Source organism: Artemia sp. Qi Xiang Cuo, chromosome 10 (assembly GCF_049724085.1).
Source record: "Artemia sp. Qi Xiang Cuo chromosome 10, ASM4972408v1, whole genome shotgun sequence".
NCBI lineage: Eukaryota > Metazoa > Arthropoda > Branchiopoda > Anostraca > Artemiidae > Artemia > Artemia sp. Qi Xiang Cuo.
The window spans coordinates 74,829,217-74,848,343 of record NC_142803.1 but is presented as its reverse complement, the minus strand read 5'-3'; the positions used below and the strand labels follow the sequence as shown (position 1 = coordinate 74,848,343).

The following is a 19,127-nucleotide window of genomic DNA, read 5'->3' as shown; positions in this document are numbered from 1 at the left end:
GCCTTATGTTCAGTGATTGTTTAGTTCTGCTACTAAATTCTTGCTGAAAGGCCGTTGATCATAGAGAACTCTAATGAATCTTCCACTTCGCGAGAGGGTTCGTTCCGGATGGAGTAATTGTAGTTCAACAGCGTAAGGACATTCTCCTTGATATTCCGTTGTGGCTTACGCGTATGACTGGATGAAACGTCAAACAAGGACGGTTACCCCCCGTTTGGGCCAGTTTATATGAGCGGGCTTGTAGCATCTCGTATTGCGTAGTCCCTGCGTCGTCCCAAAGCATAGAACTTTTTGGTCCAGGTAAGGACTTTGGAGTGCTGGTCGCATTGATACTGGAGAGGTGAGTGATAACTTTGATTTCCTTATCGCTGCGAAAGGGGGTGGGCGGCTCTAGGTTTTACCTTTCCCATGGTTGAAAGTGGCTCGAGTCGCTGATATGATATACAGTGTCAGTAGATGGCGCTAGTCTCGCTGGCAAACAGAAAAGTTCAGCTGTAGAAATAATTTCTCCTTCACTGATATTCGCTTCCTTCTCGTAATCTATGTCGAAACTATGTAGATAATCCGGTACCTTGTTCCATCTGCATCGTGCATCTTGATCTTGAGAAGACTCGACAGATGGGATCTCCGTCAAAGACGGCGACAGCGCCACCTGTTTGCTGACGATGCGACCGCTAGATGCCTCTAGTGTCGCCTCAGTCGAGTGTGACCCAGTGACATCCGATACTTTTTGTTTTTCTTGGCTTATGTGTAAGCATGCAGTTGCGTTTAGAGAAGTAAGATAGGACTAATCGTTTTTTTACCGTCTAGTTTCGGGTTCCTGTTGAAGCATGTCGTCGCAATTAGGAGTTTCTTGGGACTTGAAGGCTGGGGTCTCTTGTACCACTAGGGCGCACGCAACACATGTCCAAGTCGGGTTACGTTTGTAGCTCCTGGTGATTTTGATTCCTGTGCATTTGGCATGAGTCCATTCCGCACACAAAACAATACTGGATCACGAGAGAGGTCACTTTTGTGTTGCAAGACACTGTCTGTCCTTTTTTACTTTTGTCATTTTGGCTAATTTATTGATCCCGTTGTCGGGAGTCAATTCGTCAGTCAGAAGGGGTTTTTTTGGCTGCGTACTACCGTCGATTTACGGATCCAAGAGGGGATCGTCTTGGTCTTTCAATAAGCCAGTACCAACTTTTAGTCTAGCCTACAAGCAAGAATATATACAATTAGTGTGAAGGCCAAAACATGCCAATATGTTTTTTAAATATGCTTACTCAGCCAATATGTTTTTTAATTTGAAAATTCTTAATGCCTTCGACGTACACAGAATGTGGGAAGTGCAATACTCAAATCACCTATTCCCAGCAGTTTAAGGATTAAAATCCCGCTGGTACAAACTTGGCCTCTTGTTTGTTTGATATTGCTCCCTTCTGAACAAACTATCACCAAATATACGCAAAAACGGACGAGCCAACGTAATCGATGGCGTTTTAATATTTAGCGTTTGGCAACTGCGTCTATTGATGGCTGCAGATTGGGAAGAAGAAGGACATTAATTTAGGTTTGCTTTGTTTACAAACATCAGCTGTTTTTATTATTGAACTAGCAGACAAAGGACAAGCCCCTTGAGAATAGAAAATAAAAATTCTCTAACTTCAAGATGCAAGTAAGTAGTGACACACGAAGGGAAGCCACTTAATATGGCACTTAGGTGCAAATCTAAACAGAAAATGACAAATATGGGTAGAAATAAATGTTCTTTCTCAGAAATTTGGCCAATAATCCTTTATTCAATTTCATCACCTCCCAGTTGCTGTTGAGTTACCCTTATTGCCCCTTACTTACCCTTATTGCCCCTTGTTGACTTACCCTTATTGCTATTTGAACTGGTATGTGTAAGACCTATGGAAAACGGGACTTTCACTTTTATTATAATCCAAAGCTTTGTGGCTACCCCAATAATTTACCTTCAACATGTGATTTGTATTCTTTTAGTTCTTCCCATTTTAGTTACAATAATTCCTAATATTTGTTGTAATATTTCCTCTCCTTCACTTATGGGTTGATTTACACCACGGTATACTTTTTGATCGCTTAAGGTTTCATTTTCGCTCTTTCATTGCATTAGAGTAACTTATTTCAAAAGCTAATAGTATCACCACGAGGGAGAAAAGAGGGATCTAAAAAAACATTAATTTTTAAAACATACCGAAACAGAAATCAAAAAATATACTGTTTTTTTTCTATAGACTTTTAAAAAATACTTAAGGATTTATTTTTTGTTGATTCATTTTTGATATTTAGTTTTATTCGATTTTTTTTTTGCTCAGTAGTCTTTTAAAAACATATTGAAAGATGCGTTTGTGTTTTTGGTTTTTTAAGTTTTGATTATTTGTTTTATTTATTTTTTTTGCTTTCTTTTAACTCTATGGAATTTTAAATTTTAGGTCACTTTTCTCCACACGTGTCTGGAATATACTTACAGGGAAATACGTCACTAGTTGTTTCAAAGAATCCATCTACGAGTGGTTTCTCAAATGCATGTGAATCGGAATCTGAAGGAAAAGGCTTAGAAAATCAGAAAACTGGTTTGAAAAGTTGCTTGCAAAGTAAAAAGTATAGAAAATTGGAAATATATCAAAGAACTCTTAAAGGGAAGAAAACATATAAATGTGAGGTATGTGACAAGATATTTTCTCGAAAGCAGCATTTGAACATGCGCCAAAGAGTGCATACAGGTGAGAAGCCGTTCAAATGCGATGTATGTATAAAATGCTTTTCTCAATGGGGCTCTTTGAACATACACCAAAGAGCTCATACCGGTGAGAAACCGGATTTGAAAAAAACAAATAAATGTGAGGTATGTGACAAGACTTTTTCTGGAATAAGTGATTTGGACCGGCACCAAAGAGTGCATACAGGTGAAAAGCCGTTTAAGTGTGATGTATGTGACAAGTACTTTTTCTCAACCTGCGCATTTGAATACACATAAAAGACTGCATACAGGTGAAAAACCGTTTAAGTGTGATGTATGTGACAAGACCTTTTCTCGTATTGATACTTTGAATACACATAAAAGACTGCATACTGGTGAAAAACCGTTTAAGTGTGATGTATGTGAGAAGTGTTGTTCGCCAAATTACACTTTGAATACTCATAAAGGACTGCATACAGGTGAAAAACCGTTTAAATGTGATGTATGTGACAAGACCTTTTCTCATCCTGCGCATTTGAAAGCTCATAAAAGACTGCATGCAGGTGAGAAACCGTTTAAATGCGATGTATGTGACAAGACCTTTTCTCGCGCTGATACTTTGAACACACATCAACGAATGCATACAGGTGAAAAACCGTTTAAGTGTAATGTTTGCGACAAAACCTTTTCTCATCCATCATGTTTGAACCTGCACCAAAGAGTGCATACTGGTGAAAAACCGTTTAAGTGTGATGTATTTGACAAGACCTTTTCTCGCACTGATACTTTGAACACACATCAAAGAGTGCATACTGGTGAAAAACCGTTTAAATGTGATGTTTGTGACAAAAAATTTTCTCATTCTTCAAATTTGAACACCGAAGAGTGCATACGGGTGAGAAGCCGTTTAAGTGTGACGTTTGTGATCAAACCTTTTCTCAAGCATCACATTTGAACACCCATCAAAGAGTGCACACAGGTGAGAAGCCGTTTAAATGTGATGTATGTAACAAGACTTTTTCTCAACCTGCAAATTTGAAAACACATCAAAGAATGCATACGGGTGAAAAACCGTTTAAGTATGATGTTTGTGACAAAAAAAGTTCTCATTCTTCAAATTTGAACCTGCACCGAAGAGTGCATACAGGTGAGTAGCCGTTTAAATGTGATGTATGTAAATTATGCTTTTCTCTACAAGGCTGGTTGAACCAGAGAGTGCATATAGACTAGTAGCCAATTAAATGTTATTTATTTGAGAAGTGTTTTTCGCAAGCTTACAGTTGGAATACACATTAAAGACTGTATACAGGTGATAAATCTTTCATATGTGATGTGTGTAGAACAACTTTTGTGATTATAGCAATTTTCATAGGCATCAAAAAGTGCATACAGGAGTTTATGAAAATTGTTGTAACATTAGTTCTATCCTCATTGGTTTGTGGCTATTATTCTCACAACCACTTAGTAATACATCGAAGTAGTTTTTTTTTCAAATTTTTTTCCATGTATTTAGTTTTTTTTTAGCAAATTCATCATCATCCTGTGAAAAGTAGTGATACATATTTGCTTGATTGTAACAAATGTGATGTATGTAAGAAATGCTTGTGTAAAATCAAAATTTTCGAATGAGCTCTGAAGAGTTTATACAGGTAAGAAACTGTTTAAAAGATCGTTTATCCAAAAAGTGCTTTCCTTGAATGGACTATTTGAACACGCACAACGAGTGCATTCAGGTGAGACACCATTTAAATGTGATTTGTGCAAATGAGTATTCTCATTATATTTCAAATTTGCAAAATTTTTACTTCATTTACCCCCATGGACCTGAAATTCAGGATTAATCAGTAAATATAAAATAGTCGACCCAGCAATAGCTCTATCGAAACGTGTTTCGAAACACAATAGCAACATCAGTTTTCGTCCCTTCTTGTACAGTGATATTTAAAGCTGTATGTATGTAAAAGTTCTTCAGTACTTTATTTCTATTATTCCTTTTTTGTCTTTGTTGATATTTAATCCGCATCGTGTCACTGGGTTTTGTAACTACGTTAATGAAATAAATAAATATTTATATAGGAACAACTTTACGAGGTCTCTTTTTTTCGAATATTCCTTTTTTTGTCGTTGTATATATAAAATCCTTCTCTTTGCACTTTTGTACTTATATGACGGATTAGAAATAAATAAATTTAAGTAGACTCTGAATTAGCATCTAACAACCTATTCCAGAAAAAGCCTCTCAATTTAAAGACTACTTCTAGAATTATGGAACAATGGTGATTTTTATTTAAAGAAGAAAACTTGACGAAAAATTAATGTTCCACGGAAATTTAAAGACTTTCCACAAAACGAATTTTTCAATGAAAAGTTAATAGCTCCATTAAGCCAAGAATGAGTAAATATAAAGTAAAATAATCTTCCAAGTGTAAATCTACCACAAATCACTATCAATAAATAAATGAAACTCAAAACGAACAGAAATCAGAGTAGCGTTGCCTATAGTAAAAGCCATACGGCTCCAATGTTTTATTTTTTTCGAGAGGCACTACATATGGAAGGGGTTGTCGTATAAACTTCAAAAGGGGCTCATTCGATTGGAAATTGAAAGTTCTAGTGCCCTTTTAAGGGTCAAAAGTGATTGGAAGGCATCTAACACCCCTTCTACGCCCACCATTTCCCCAAACACATCCAATAGAAATTTTGAGATAGCCATTTTGTTCTACGTAGTTGATTTCCAGATAGAAGTTATGTTTTTGAGGAGGACACTCCCCCACAGCCCTCAGGGCAAGGGTTGTAAGTTATGCCCTGGGGTCATATAAGCTTTTTATAGAATTTTTTGTCGTAGGAACTTCAAAAAGGGCTCATTCGATTGGAAATTCAAAGGGCTAGTGCCCTTTTTAATAGTCGAAAGTGATCTGAGGACAACCCACCCCCCTCTCATGCCCCCCTTTTCCCCCAACACATCCAATCAAAATTTTGATATAGCCATTTTTTTCAACGTAGTTGAAAATTCTGTAAACTAGTTCTTGGAGGATGACAACCCCCCCGCCCCCCGGGCAAGGGTTGTAAGTTATGCCCTGGGGGCATATAAGGTTTTTATAGAAAGTGTTATCGTAGAAACTTCAAAAAGGGCTCATTTGATTGGATATTTAAATGGCTATTGTCCGTTTTAATAGTCGAAAGTGACTGGAAGGCAACTAACACCCCTTCCACGCCCACCATTTCCCCAAACAGATCAAATCAAAATTTTGACATAGCCACTTTGTTCAACGTAGTTGAAAATTCTGGAAATTATATCTTAGAGCATGAGACTTTTCCCACAGTTTTCAGGGCAATGGCTATAAGTTATGCCCTGGGGGCATATATGGTTCTTATGGAAGTTATGCTCGTATAAACTTCAGAGAGAGATCATGTGATTGGAAATTGAAAGTTCTAGTTCACGTTTTAAGCGTCAAAATATATCGGAGGGTAACCAGCCCCTCCACGCCCCTTTTCCCAAATGCATCCGATAAAAAATTTAAGATAGTTTTTTTGTTAAAACTAGTTCATAGATCATATAACAAAAACTCCGGTGTCGACAAAACCCACCAGGGCCCTGGGGCAGGCTTTGTAAGCTATGCCCTGGGGGCATATATGGTTCTTATGGAAGGGATGCTCGTATAAACTTCAGAGAAGGTTCATTTGATTGGAAATTGAAAGTTCTAGTTCACTTGTTATGCCCTTGGGGAATATATAGGTCTTATGGAAGGGATGCTTGTAAAAACTTCAGAGGGGGCTCATTTGATTGGAAATTGAAAGTTCTAGTTCAGATTTTGAGAGTCAAAGGAGATTGGAGGGCAACTAGCCCCTCCCAAGCCTCTTTTTCCCAAATGCATCCGATAAAAATTTTGAGATAGCCATTAAGTTAAAAATTGTTCGAAAGTCAGATAATAAAAACTCAGATGTCGACAGCAACCCCCCAGGGCCCACGGACAGGCGTTGTAAGTTATGCCCTGGGGCATATATGGTTCTTATGAAAGAGATACTCGTATAAGATTCAGAGAGGGCTCATTTGATTGGAATTTAAAAGTTCGAGTTCACTTTTTAATAGTCGAAAGAGATCCGAGGGCAACTAGCCTCCTGACGCCTTCTTTTTCCAAACCCATCTGATGAAAGATTTGAGATAGAAGTTTGCTCTATTCAAAGGGCTAGTACCCTTTTTAATAGTCGAAAGTGATTGGAGGGCAACTAGCCCCCCCCCCACACCCATCATTCCACCAAACACATCCAATCAAAATTTTGAGATAACCATTTTGTTCAGCGTAGTTGATTTCCAGATAGAAATATGTTTTTGAGGAGGACACCCCCACAACCCTAGCGCCCCCCCCCCAGCGTAGTCTAAAGTAGTGTAATTTATTTAATTAACTCAAGTTTGCGTTAATTAAACTTGTTCCTAACGCAAGTTTATCGGATCAACCTATTTTGCGCCCCCCCCCCCCTAAAATTTTTTCTATCGGATCAATATATTTGTGCCCTCCCCCCCTAAAAAATTCTGGATCCGCCCCTGTGTTATTTAGCTGAAAACTAGAGAGAAGCTTGACAACATTCATCAGTAATTTTATATGTGCATCGTAATAAATAGTGAACAAAGATAGGCCTATACTTACATTTGAGTATGACATTTTGGCCTATCAATATATGTTAGCTTTCTGTGAACTAAAAGTTGACTGGAGAGATTTCGTTATATATCAATAATTCAAGTTTTATAACAGAATAAAATGAATTTTTCATTAGTTGTGAAAGAATCCTCTTTCAAATATTTTTCTGATCTTTTTGTTGTTGGCATAAAAACACGGATCAAGGAAATAATTTAAAATTCTAGGCCAATTCAAATATCGATTTTAATTAATGTACTTTAATTTTCAATTTATTTCATTTAATTTTTTTTTTTTTACCAGAATGAATAAAAAACGAATATAATTTAGATAAACATGATATTAGATATGGCTGTTCTAGAAAAATTCAGAAATAAATATGTTAATTATGATTTTAAAACTTACTTTCGTTTTACTAATTAAAAATTCATTGCTTATTTAGATATCAGCATGTCCTAGGATGAAAGGATTAGAATGGCTTTCGAGTCTTTGACGGAAAGTTAATGCAAAACAGAATGCAAACAGGGGTTAATCCTAAACCCTATGCTTTCTAAAAGCCAGAATATAATTATTACTTTATTGATAAAAATTCTTTTAAACCTTTACAACTTTAAGCAGTCGAAAATTAGTTAAGATTTTAAGCAATAAATATCGTCATATCTATAGAAAATACATCTAATAGAAATTTTGAGACAGCCTTTCTGTACAAAATAGTCTAAATATCATATAACCTGGCTTGTGGGGTTGAAACAAACCCCTCAGATAAGGGGCAAGGATTGTAAGTTATGCCCAGGGGGTATTTAAGGTTTTTATGGAAGGGATAGTTGTTTAAATTTAGAAGAGGCTTTGTCTTTCTCCCTGAAGAAGACTATGTCAATATAAAACGAACAGAAATTAATTAAAAAAACTTTTTCCACAAAATAAGTTTTTTAGAAAAAAAGTAAAGAACTCCATTAAACCAAAAATGAACAAAAATAGAATCAAATTATGTACCAAACATACAACTACCACAAATCAGTATCAATAAAAAAATTAAACCCAAAACAAACAGAAATTAAAATATGTCAAACTCAAAACAAGCAGAAATTAATCTGAGTAGGGTTCTAAACCATATGCTTTCTAAAAGCTAGAATATAATTTTGTACTTTATTCAAAATTTTTTTTTAATGTTTTCATTTTTATAACATTAAGAAATCAAAAATTATTTAAGATTTTAGGGAATAAATATAAGCATATGTCCATTAAACTGACAATGCATATTTTTTTCAGTAAAACCATTTGAATTTTTATCAATTCAATTTTGAAAACATTTGACTCTTAATAGCTGAAATTCCTATTCTATGGCCAAAAAAATTTATTCATAATTAATTATATTTCTAAAAATAACCTTGAAAGCAGTTGCGTTGTTTCAGGCGGGCAATGATTTGGAGAAAAATGATTCTATAGCCCATGCTCTTGACTTTTCGGATGGCAGGGGCGTATCCAAGATTTTTTTAGGAGGGGAGGAGTGCAAAATAGGTTGATCCTATTGAAACAATTTAGGGGGGCGCAAAATAGGTTGATCCGTTAAACTTGCGTTAAAAGCAAGTTTAATTAACGCAAACTAGGGTTATTTAAGTAAATTACACTACTTTAGACTACACTAGGGGGGCGCGTGCCTCCCTCGCCCCCCCTCTGGATCCACCACTGTCAGATGGAGATCCATCTTGCCCCCCCCCCCAATAAAGTGTTGTAGCTACATCTCTGCTTGAGAGCTCTGATTCAACTTTGTAATTCACAGTAATTTTAACACGACTGCTAATAAGGTAATTTTTAACATGAGAAGAATTGTTATTGTAAGTTAGTCATCATTCGAGCTTAAATTATTAGTAGACGCCCACCTATGTATGTATTTGTAATTAGTCTAGAAAATGTGTCAAAAACGGTATTTATTTTTTTCTTTTTCATTTTTCAATTGTGTTTTTATTCCGCATTCACAGAATTTTCATTCAAAATTTTCATGGGAAATGCTACATTTTCGTCTAAATTACTACGGTACAAAAAAATAAGCAAAGCTATTTCATTAGATTCGTAGCGTTTTTCGTCTATAAAAGCTTAGACATTAATAATTTGATGAGTCCAAAGACAATCTATCCTTCACAAATACTTTAATTACATAGGCTATTATCTGTAGGTTTAGGTGTTTTCTCTTGGGAAATTCTCCAATTCCATCAAGAATACTCCCTGAGGAAAATTACCCCCTCTCCCAGTCATAGTTGAAAATATTTTTTTTTTAATTTAATGTCGATTTTTTTTAATTCATGCCAAGGCTTAACCAAGACTTAATCTTAATAGGGTTATAAACACTATGCTTTCTAAAAGCCAGAATATAATTTGTACTTTACTGAAAAAATCCAATTGAATTTACTGAAAAAAATCTGCATTGTCAGTTTAATATACATATGCTGATATTTATTCCTGAAAATCTTAATTAATTTTTGATTTCTTAAAGTTATAAAAGTGACAACATTAAAAAGAATTTTTTTAAAGAATTGCTATATAAGAATTAAAAGAAAAAGAATTCATTTTTTTGGCCATAGAATAGGATTTTGATTTCTTAGTGTCAAACGTTTTTAGTAGAGAACTGAAAAAAATTCAAACGAATTCACTGAAAAAAATTTGCATTGTCAGTTTAATGTACATATGCTTATATTTATTCCATAAAATCTTAATTAATTTTTGATTTCTTAAGGTTATAAAAGTGAAAACATTAAAAAAAATCAATAAAGTACAAAATTATATTCTAGCTTTTAGAAAGCATAGGGTTTAGAACCCTACTCAGATTAATGTCTGTTCGTTTCGAGTTTGACATATTTTAGTTTCTATTTGTTTTGGGTTTCTTTTTTTTATTGATACTGATTTATGGTAGTTGTATGCTTGGTAGATTATTTGATTCTAAATGTTCATTAAACTGACCATACACATTTTTTTCACTAAATTCATTTGAATTTTTTCAGTAAAATACAAATTATATTCTAGGTTTTAAAACGCATGGGGTTTAGAACCCTACTCATATTAATTTCTGCTTGTTTTGAGTTTGACTTATTGTAATTTCTGTTTGTTTCGGGTTATATTTATTTATTGATACTGATTTGTGGTAGTTGTATATTTGGTACATAAATTGATTCTATTTTTGTTCATTTTTGGTTTAATGGAGTTCTTTACTTTTTTGAAAAACTTATTTTGTGGAAAAAGTTATTTAATTAATTTAATATAAAACCCAGGTCACAACCTGTAAACAAAAACATATATAAGAAAAGAAAAACCCTTAATTCTAGAGAATGTGACAATTGCCATTAGCCATTTTCGAGTATTTGCTGATTCACCCTTTGCACTTAGTATCTTGTGATTTAATTTAACAGTCTGTCTTCTAATATTCTCTGAAAGTTTCTACTTAACTTGCGTAGTCAGCTAAGTACTTATGAAATCGATACATGTATTTGATACCGTCACTGATGTATTTAATGTATTACAGATCCTCCTTTTTGACAACTTGGATGTACATGCTGTCCTTAGATTTATTTGAGCATCTCCTAAAAGTTTGAAATAATACACTTTGCCGTTCCTAAGATATTGAAAATACCCTCTTTGACAACCTCAATGCACATTTTGATTTTATTATACATGCCATGAAAGTTTGAACTTCATACCCTAACTGTTCTTGGATACTGCAGAAATGCCGTTTTGAAAACATCTAAGTACATAGTATCGTCTGGTTTGGTTCAATATCATCCTCAACATGCCTAGGAAGTTTCCACATAATACTCCTATTCGTTCTCTATATATAGTAAACAGGTGTTTTTAGCGACCAGGATGTAAGTAGCGTCTTTTGAGTTACATGAACATCCCTCTTAGCATTTCCTGAAACCTTCAACTTAATACCCTAGCACTCTTGAGATATCGAAAATACGCTTTTTTAACAACCTGGATGCAGGTTTTTCATTGAATTTATTTCAGCATCCTTCTCAACACTCCATGAAAGTTTTGACAAGGTAACCTTGGCCAATCTTCAGTACTGAAAGTACGCCCTTTTGACAATTTGCTAGAACATGGCGTCTTTTGAATTACTTGTCTACCCTCCTCAACGTGCCCTGGAAGTGTAAAATATATACCGTCAGCCGTTCATGAGATATGGCAGATAAACCCTTCTGGCAACCATGATACACATAGAATCTCTTGGTCTAGTTCAATATCCTTCTCAACTTGTTCTAGATTTCAACTTAATACCCTAAGCCGTTCCCGAGATATTGCAAGTATGCCCTTTCGGCAACCCGTTTGAACGTTGTGTCCTTTGATTTAGTTTTAGGTCCTAACCATGTCTTGCAAGTTGTAACTCAATAAACGTAGCTGTTCCTGAAATATAGCCAATTATTTTGATAATTAACATCCTTAAGACTTTTCCTTCTATTACCTCTCCTATACCCCCGTTAAATGTTAGTTACCACTATGAAATTACTGGGTGTTACTATCTCAATTTACTTAAAATGGGATTATCATATTAACCATATTTTAAAACGCGAATGAATGTTTGTCGCGTCACATGCTGTCGCGAAAACTCGAGCAAGAATGTTTTGTCTTGCAATAGTTTTAGCTCGTCTGCAATTTCAGACGAGCTAAAATTGCAGACGAGAAAAATTGCAGACAAGCTAAATCTTTTTGTCATTGATTTCGGCTTGGTCTTACATACAGTGTCTGTTCTCTTCTTGTCGAGTAAACTCCAAAAGGTTAGTTTTTTTTTCACTGAGGACGACTTGGCAGAGGTCCTTGTCGAAATATTCGCTTGTTCTTCGTCTTCTTGTTTTGTCACTGGCTGACAAAATCCTCGTTCTTTCTTCCTTTTTTGATTTTATTTTTCATTTATTATTTCTTTTCCTCTCTTAGCTTCATATAAAAAATAGTTTTAGCTAACGCTTGATGTCAGAAAGACTGGATAAATTTATTTTGCCGAGTTGTATCTTCTTGGAGCCGGAATAATTTTTAAATCAGTACTGTGCATTTTTAAGGTACGTGACCATTCTAATATGAGACCACATCAAAATAATATACGACCACGTCAAAATATGCTCTTAGAATAATAAAATCTTAAAAGAAAAATTCTTAGGATAATGAATAAAAAAAATTGAGTCTGAAAAAAACATTTCTCCGCTGGTTTACTGATTTACCACTTTTTACGAGCTATTTTTGTTATAAATTTTGGTTAAGTTTGCTGTTTCATTTTCTCCCTTCATAGCTAAGGCACAGGAATCGTATCAAAAGCAATTCTTAAACAGTGAAAGTTGAAGCAAAGCTACAAAATTGGAGCTTTCCTTTTGTTCCCTTTTTACACTTAAAAAGGAATTTCCCCATAGCAAGAGCACCAAACTTTTAATTTTAGAAATATTTTGTAACAAAAATACTATTAGTACTAAGAATGCTTTGGCCTTTTGAAGACATAACGGTAAAATTTGACAACAATAATTCGTAGTAGTTAGTGTCTGAAATTTGACTCCTTTAAGTTTGGCTAATTTCTGCTCCTTTAAGATTTTGCTACTACTTTATTTTCATTTCATGAATTCTTTCTTGGAAAGTGTTTTTAATTAATTTTTTTTTCAATTGACATGTTGTTTCCGTTACTCCTAATATTCCTATCCGGAAATTCAAAACTTATGAAATAATTGCCAAAAACCTTTTGCTGAACGGCATTCAATAAAATGATTAAATGGGAAAAATAGGTTCAGTTAAACTTCGATTCTCCTGAAAAATATATTTTTTTCCCCCTTTTTTTTGCTTATAATATCTTCGAAAACATTATATCAAACCGTGTTTAGGATTGGTCCTATAGGTCTAATGGTTACAAAATATGTGAAATATGTTAGTGTACTATCATACATAGTTCAGTTAAACTCGGTTTAACTGAACTATGTATAACTGTGTATTTGTTGGCTAATTTCTCTAGCTCTGACGTCCTTGTTTACCACAATCCAAGGCCATACTCGGGGGGGGGGTTCAAACCCTCCTAACTTTCATGAAAGTTAAATGATCAAATGGGAAAAATCGGTTCAGTTAAACTTTGATGTTCCTGGTTTTTTTTCTGATCTTGTCTTCGAGAACAGTGTACCAAATAGTTTTTAGGAATGGTTCTATAGGCCTAATGGTGACAAAATATGTGAAATATATTAGTGCACTCTGACTGTCGCTTTCATATAATTGTAAAACTTTGTAGCCACGTTGATCTGATGGTAAGTGGAGAAATATAAGTGACATGGAATGTTGAGGAGCAGTTTGAGAAATATAAAGCCGTTGAGAAAGCCTAAGTGACATTCAGCCAGTGAAGATATCTTGAAAACATGCGGGAAAATTTTTAAAGCTAGAAGGGGGGTGTCGGCTAAATAAGTGAGGTTTTTCTTAGAAAGATGGTAAATCTAGAAAAGGAGCTGTCATATATCAAAGTACTTATCTTTGTTATTCATTCTCTTTATGTTGAGTAGGAAAAGTAAAAAGTGATTTACTCTACTTAGAGGCAAAGTTAAATAAAGAGAACCAACATAAGATACAATAAATACTTTTGTTGCCGGAACATTTTTACAATTTGGTGATAAAAAAAACATTGAGAATGGTGTGCTTGAAGTTTTTATATTCCCCAAATTTGTAGGGAAGAGTAGAAAGATTCAATTCTTTCTTCAGGTTTTTAGAAAGAATTTGGTTTTGAGGGCGAAGGTTTCGTATTTGTTTTTGAAACTTCTCTCCTAGCAAATTTTCGATAGAAAAATGCTCCTGGTTTATTTTCGCGTTAAACTGGTGTCTATCTCAAAGCAGGTATTCGGGAATACTGTAAATTCGAGAATAAGTGATTTACCACCAGTTCTAGTGATTTTTTTATACTGGCTGTAGAAAAAATCACTAAATTAGCATATAAATCACTAGATTGTTGAAGATAATCACTAAATAAACCAAAAAATCAGTAAAATATAGTGATTTTTATTTGAACAGGTTGCAACCTTACTCAACATATTTAAAAGCTTGAAACACAGAAATATTTTGAACTGGAATTGCTTTGAATAGCCTTTGGTTTGTTTTTTACCTACTTTATTGGATTCAAGCATGTTGAAAATCAAAAGATGCAATGGTCTCTTATCAGTTGCCAGGGTATAGCCCCATCAGTGAATTTATAGTATAACATAGTAAGAAACAAAGACTCTAGCTTACCATTGGATATCTCTATGAGGGTATATGGTAGTCCATATACCCTAATATAAATTCTGGAATCTCTCTAAACATAAAAATCACCATTTGTGGTTGTATCCCAGCCCCTGGTCCAACCAGGGTCAGATGTCGGTAAATTTTTTGTTGTTCATATTATTGACTTATAAATAAAGTAAACATAGCCTACCACTTGATGCCTTTTTGGTCAAATTCTACTTTAGCTACTTTTGGCCATCTTGGAATGGGTTTAGGTTAGGAAAATGAAACTTTCAGGTATGGGTCTACAGGCCAAAGAATGTCCTGGAAAGGTATTTTGGAGTACCTACCTCCACTCCTTCTCCCTCTAGAGGGTCTATACCCATTGAAATTTCGACAAAACAACATTTTACCTTAATTTTCAGTTATGATTTTCTTTCTCTCTGGCTCTAGCTCTGAAAATGCAATTTTAGTTATTTGAGCAGAATTTTAAGCCATATCAATTTTTTAATTCCAAAATTTTGGAAAAGTATTTGCATATCTTTAAAACCTTATAAATTGGGATTGAGCAAAGTTGTGAAGCTGAAAACAATTTTGTTATGCTTCATTTAAGCAGAAGATCTATTTTGCAAGGTTTCACTTCTACTCACAGATTTTTAAAGGTCATCAAAGGTCAGGGCCCTCTAGAGGGAGAAGGAGTGGAGGTAGGTACTTCAAAATACCTACCCGGGACATACAAATTCAAATGTAAGCCCTTTTTGAGCTCTTGAAAGTGACCAAAATAGTTCTAGTTTTTGGGTGTAAAATGGTTTAAAACATCTGTTTTAAACGTACTGTTTCATTATAAATCTATCTTTTAATGTTATATAATCTACAAGCACTGATTATCCACAATTAAGTTGGATAAATGAAAGTTCAGTAAATAAATTTTACAATATTATGCTGTTTTCTTCTTCCTCGAAGCCAAATGTTAAAGAATGTATTTTCAACAAAATATCAAAAATATTAAAGCCAATGGATGAAGGTTTAGCCACAGAAAAGTGGTATAGCCTTTGTCACTGTTTTGTTGCTTTCTTGACATAACACTAACATGGGGGATTAGCCCCTCTTTTCAAAAGTCCCTTGTTTCTGTTCTGTCAATAAATTGTGGATTTCTTCCACCATAAAAAGTGAACTTTTCATTGCAGGAAGAAAGCCAAACAAATCATCTAATGACTGGTATTTTTGGCCTGGAATGTCTTAATCATAATGGGCATCTAAATTGCGGCTATTCTTGACTTGGAGACAAAAGAATACTTTTGTCTAGATAGCCAAATTGTTCAAAATAGACTGAATGTCAAATAACTATAATTCCAGATTTTGAATATGCACCCCCCCCCCGCTTTTTGGATGTGGGCTATAAGTTATGCTAACTGCTCACTGTTATTATATAAGGTATTACGTGCCTCTAAAACAGAAATCCACAATTATTGGCAGAACAGAAAAAAGGGAGTTTTTAAAAGAGGGGCTAATCCCCCATGTTAATGCCATCTCAAGACAGCAACAAAAACAAAAAAGAAGGCTGTACCACTTTTCTGTGGCTCAACCTTCTTCTCCCAGCTTTAATATTTTTGATAGGATAATAAGGCATTGAATAGTATGTTCAATTTATTTGTAAGTCAATAATATGAACTGCAAAAAATTACCCATTATTTGATGCATTTTTCCATCTTCACTTTGTTCTTACTGCCAAATGAAGACTGTTAAAAATAACAATAGGCTAATATTTCTTATGTAATCTAGGCCCAAATTACTAGACCTTTGACTGGTAAAATGTTATCTATGCGGCTTTTGTCTGTCTAAGAAAGTAGGCTTAATTGTTTTAGGTAGGCCAGATGAAATTATCAGGAATGTATCTAGAGCCTCAATGACATATAGGAAGTTATTTTGAAATTCAGAAATAAGTAAACTATTTAGCTATTTGCATTATTGGCTTATGAATAAAGTAAATATATCACTCAATGCCTTTTTTTTATCCTCTTTATAAATATGATAATTGATTCTCTGGCAAATTCAAATTTAAGCCTTTTTTGAACCCTTGAAATTGACCAAAAAAAATTCTAGTTTTGGGGGATTATAAGGGCTTAAACCATGGATTTCAAACATACTATTTGATTATAAATCTAATTTTTAAAGTTATATAATTCAAAAGCTTTGATTTATCATGATTAAGTTGAATAAAATATTCAAAACATTTATCCATTTTTCTATCTGCCATGATTTTTCTGTTGGCTTTGATATTTTCCAGCAAATATGTGAAATGGCAGTTTTTATGCAGCCTAACAGAACAAGAAGAAAACATGGCAGATTTGTTTTGATTTTTTTTTAACCAACTTAATCTTGACAAATCAATGCTTATGAATTATAAAACTTTGATAAAATGGAAATAGTAAGTTTGAAAAAAAAATGTTATAACCCATTTTTATAAAAAAATAAAAACAAATATAGAATAACATTATTATTTACAAGGGTCCTAAGAAGGCTTAAAATTCGATTTGCAAGAATTTCTCCATTTGCGAATAAACAATTAAGAAAATCAACACCCAAAATTAAATTTGATGCTGTTTCTATTTCTTTAATCATTTATGTTAAGAAATTCTGTTACACTAATAAAAAAGTTTTATAAAGTATGCTTAGGTGTTTTCAAATATAAGTAAGATTTAACTGAACTGCAGGGATAAAAAACAAAAAGGTAAAGGCTTGTACCTAAGTTATGCCCTTAACCTTTGCAAGAATGCACTCAACAACTTCAGTTTCTTTGCCAACAGATAAACAGTAGGGCTGTAGCAATGCATATAGGAGAGAAAGACACACATAAGCCTATGCCTACATTAGGTTTCACGAATCTGGATATTTTAATATAACTTGTTTAAAATTAATTTTAAGTTAAGTGCACTTTATTAGCCAAGTTTAAAACTTGACTAATGTCAAGTTTTACTCCCCCCCTCTCCCTCTGCCCAGGGGAGGGGGTGACTCCCCGCCCCCCAAAAAATGTTTATCTGACTTGTAAAAATGTAACAAAAATGGATATAAACAGATTTTTAATGTGCTTTTTTAGTTTTTTCTGTGTACCCCCCCCCCTCCCCCAAGTCTTAAGATCTTTCAAAGTATTTATATTCAAATTCAAGACCCCTTGTATTTCAGAACATGTTCTTAAAGAATGGCAGGAAAAAGTCTAACTTTAGCATAAAGTGCAATGGATAAGGAAAGGGTAGCCCCCCTCATATATGGAATAACTTTTGTTGGGTTAAAGTATTAATGCTCCTTACTTTCAGTTGAAAAGCTTGTTTTTTTTAAATTTATATTTATGACCATTTTTCAAATCAGGACAAGAGCCCCCCTCTCCCTTTTATTTATAAAATTTTGCCTGGACAATTCCCCATGGAAACTTTGAACCCCATGAAAAATTCTCCCCAAAAAATCTTTATATTTCCAAATAACAAATACTATATGTAAACATTGGGCAGATTGCATAACTTACAGCCATTTCCCCATGGCCTATTTTGGGTGTCGCCACAGGGACCATGGGTGATCACAGGGGTCAGAGGCAGAGTAGTTGGACCTTTCATTTATTGCAAATCAAATAACAATCACAAATTTTTATTAGACTTTTCATTGGGGGAAAAGCATGGGCTAACCTCCAATCTTTTTGGTCATTTAAAAATAGCACTAGAACTTATAATTTTCATTCAAATGAGTACTCTACTAATCCTTTAGAACTATTGGTTTCATACAATCACCTCTGGGAGAAAAAAAAACAAATAAACATACATCCATGATCTTTCTTCTGGGATATAAGCACACAATTCCACATTTTGTAGAAATACGCCATAGCCTGGAAATGTATTCTGCCAAGATTTGCCATGTCCTTCGTTTCGCCGAGAGCCAAGCAGTTCCTTTCCGAAGAAATCGCAAAGGTATTATCATGGGTTGGTAATCAAATCCTGATCTAGTTAGATCATGGAGAAACGCAAAATTTTGGTTCAATCCGTGGAAAGTTTGCAATAAACCGCGATCTGGTATGGTGAATGATCTACGCCTCAGTACCAAAAGACTATTTTCGAAGGCTCTTGCTTTTCATCGGGAGATGCTTGTTGATTGGAACTCTGCTAGAGCCAGACATGACTGTACACTACTTTTCAAATTGGTTTCCCAGTCACGTAACCATGCCCCCTCTGTGCATCCCTCTGATATCCCTGATGATGCATGGTATGCTCACTTTGAATTAAAGTTTTTGTTTCCCAATCCCCATCTTCAGGATCAGTAAGATAAAGAATTAGATGCCTTCTTTGCTTCTTCGCCGAAAACACATTACGCCATGACAACTCAAGCAATAGAAAAAGCAACCCAAAAATTAAAGTGGAAACCTTCCAGCAGCTTTGATTGTGTGGGAGCTATGCATCTAAAGAATGGAAGCCCTCTTTCAACCCAACACCTCACACTACTAATGCAGAGGATATTCACTCAATGTGCTGTGCCCTCAACATTCTGTATTGGTGACCTTACTCTGATCCCTAAGAAGGGAAAAGCAGTACCTCGTTTCAGCCCATCACTGTTGCAACCATCAC

The 19,127-nt window shown here is 34.5% G+C and overlaps 2 protein-coding genes across 2 annotated transcripts in view; one reads left to right on the top strand and one right to left on the bottom strand.

Annotated features, from left to right (window-relative positions):
- The window catches only part of LOC148948161 (palmitoyl-protein thioesterase 1-like), a 635,005-nt gene that overhangs the window by 326,812 nt on the left and 289,066 nt on the right, over positions 1 to 19,127 (bottom strand). The gene's annotated exons all lie outside the window — the stretch shown is intronic.
- Positions 2,391 to 4,657, top strand: LOC148948164 (uncharacterized). The gene has a single exon (XM_089095210.1). It carries the CDS (start codon positions 2,937 to 2,939, stop codon positions 3,642 to 3,644), a length of 708 nt encoding a protein of 235 aa, XP_088951336.1. The 5' UTR covers positions 2,391 to 2,936; the 3' UTR covers positions 3,645 to 4,657.